At 40.4% G+C, this 2,295-nt stretch overlaps 1 protein-coding gene across 1 annotated transcript in view; it reads right to left on the bottom strand.

Moving 5' to 3' along the window:
• Positions 1-2,295, bottom strand: part of LOC101851495 (histone-lysine N-methyltransferase 2D) — a gene marked incomplete in the record, with an annotated part of 133,213 nt that overhangs the window by 57,463 nt on the left and 73,455 nt on the right. Inside the window, 1 exon segment of the mRNA XM_035969573.1 lies at positions 28-172. Within this exon segment, the coding sequence (XP_035825466.1) occupies positions 28-172 (145 nt within the window).

Here is a 2,295-nt window from a genome sequence, read left to right as displayed (position 1 = left end):
TCCCAATTCTTCCCCCAGCAGACTGACCTGTCTGATCCTGCCAGCCGGGCGGGCCCTGTCCCATCATACGTTCGGCTTCCTCCTGTTTCTTGGCCATCCTCAGCTTGGTCTGCTGCCCCAGGATGACTCTCAGCTGCTGGTGGTGGATGTTGCCCTGGCCGTCCGCCCCATCCTGCCAGCCACAGAAAGGTCAAAGGTCAAAATATGTGTGCGGTCCAACCAAACGGAGGGCATAGACATGTTGACGGCATAATAACACCCGCTTAAACAAACCCATAAGACATAAGATAGCACAGTAAGGTATTAAACAGAAGCATACAACTGAACAGAAAATAATCAGATTACACTGCAAACTGAAAAAAACTTCAAATTACCCAAACTTACAAAGAAAGGGCATTAATTTTCCCTTTCCTAAGAACAGAACATCACAGATTTCGTCAAGATTCTATCTTTGTTTGACAGTGGAAAGAAAAAAAATTAACCCCCCCCCCCCAGAAAGTTCTCTTAATGAAAAGTAGAGAATAGTACGGAAAAAATAAAACAAGTATCAGTAGAACCCCTCAATCGACTGAAGAATTCTTACTCTCCTCACAGGCCTGGGTCACACAAAGAGAACAGCCTGAATCATGAACTCATCAACAAGTACGAGCGATAAACATGGCACAGCGTTCAACACATTAGCATAAAAGTCACTACTACTTGTACAGTATCACAACATGGCTTAAGAGTCACGGGGCAAACAGCATAGCCACAAAGCAAACAGCATGCAGCACTTTCTCACAAAAATCACAAGCCGAAAGAGCCAGAGCAAAGACAAAAGAGCAAGCATTTCACAGAGCAACAACACGCACAAGCATACACAGGTAGCACATGGCACTGGATCCACAACACAACACAACACGTCTATCCAATCATCATAGACATGTGTTACACGTGTTACATGCCCAGCACACTACAATAGCAACTGTAATTCCTTCACACAACTGTTGACGTACTCTGTACAGCTAAAGAAAACTGACCAGTCAATAGTTTTTAGTTTAGTATGGGGTTTTACGGCGCTCGCAACTGCATAAGAGTCCAACAGTTTATGATAACAAACTAAAAGAAGCTTTGAAAAAGGAAATAGCAGTCTGCAGCCTACAAAGCGACAGTACTTCTGAACCTAACCGAAACCATGAAACCTGACAAGTCACTGTGTACAATTTCACTTGAGATTGAAAAAAAAAAGCCCTCAGCGACAAAATAATTGATGTCATTGTGCGAAGATTCTGATGACAACTTCCCCAGAGAAGTCTAAGTGCAGAGTGGCACACAGAAGTCACGATACCCTTTATAAATCAATAAATAACTGAATAATACATGAACAAAACAAAAAAGTGTTGAGAGATAAATTCAAAGTAAGCCATGACAATTTTAAAGGCTCTGTTTATGAATCATTGCATAGTATAAGGGGCCTCCATTTTTTTCCTCGCCAATCTGTGCCCTCTTTTACTCATTTTGCCATACGTCGGTGAGCTCTTTCGACACAGCACACAAATGTCAGCTATATTCAAGCGTAAATTCATGAAATGATTTTCACAAAAAGATAAATTAATATTTTAAAAAACAATATCGTAATTTCTGTCCCACTGTGTATTACAGGCACTAAATTATTGTGGATAATGCTCGTAAATGAAAAAAATAATAAAAGTACAAATGCCCACACAAGTGGCTAATTTAAAATGCACTAGAAGCAGTATGTATGTATCTTTCAACTAACAACATGGTTAGAAGTAGTATGAACAACAAAACTGCAAACATAGAAAGTAAAAAATTTCAACTGTTCCTGATGAAAAGAAATTTTTCGTGCAGTTTTAAACAATGTCATAAACTTTTCCCTCCTCTCATGCCAAAAAGCGTCATGCATAAACTCGAAATGCTTCAAAACGTCAAGATATATCTTATCCATGCATACAGCTTCTATTAAAATGACAATTCTATTCAGGACAAAAGAAAAAGGGGAGGGGGGAGAGCACAGAGCAAAGAGGGAAACTCCAGAATATGGCAACATCTGCACTGTTATAAGCTAAATTGAAAATGAAATCCCAAAACAAAAACTGACCACTTCCCTTCCATCCTCGGTTCCCCGTTCAGGCTAATAATATAACTTGATGCTTCGAGAATTACCTTGTAAACACAGGTAACAGCTAGGTTTTGCTCGAGTGTGTGTGTGTGTGTGTGTGTGTGTGTGTGTGTGTGTGTGTGTTTGTGGGGGTGAGAGAGAGAGAGAGAGAGAGAGAGAGAGACACAGACAGA

This window comes from Aplysia californica, unplaced genomic scaffold, assembly GCF_000002075.1.
Source record: "Aplysia californica isolate F4 #8 unplaced genomic scaffold, AplCal3.0 scaffold00157, whole genome shotgun sequence".
Lineage (NCBI taxonomy): Eukaryota > Metazoa > Mollusca > Gastropoda > Aplysiida > Aplysiidae > Aplysia > Aplysia californica.
Note: the sequence above shows the minus strand (reverse complement) of the source record. Positions and strands in the feature narration are given on the sequence as shown.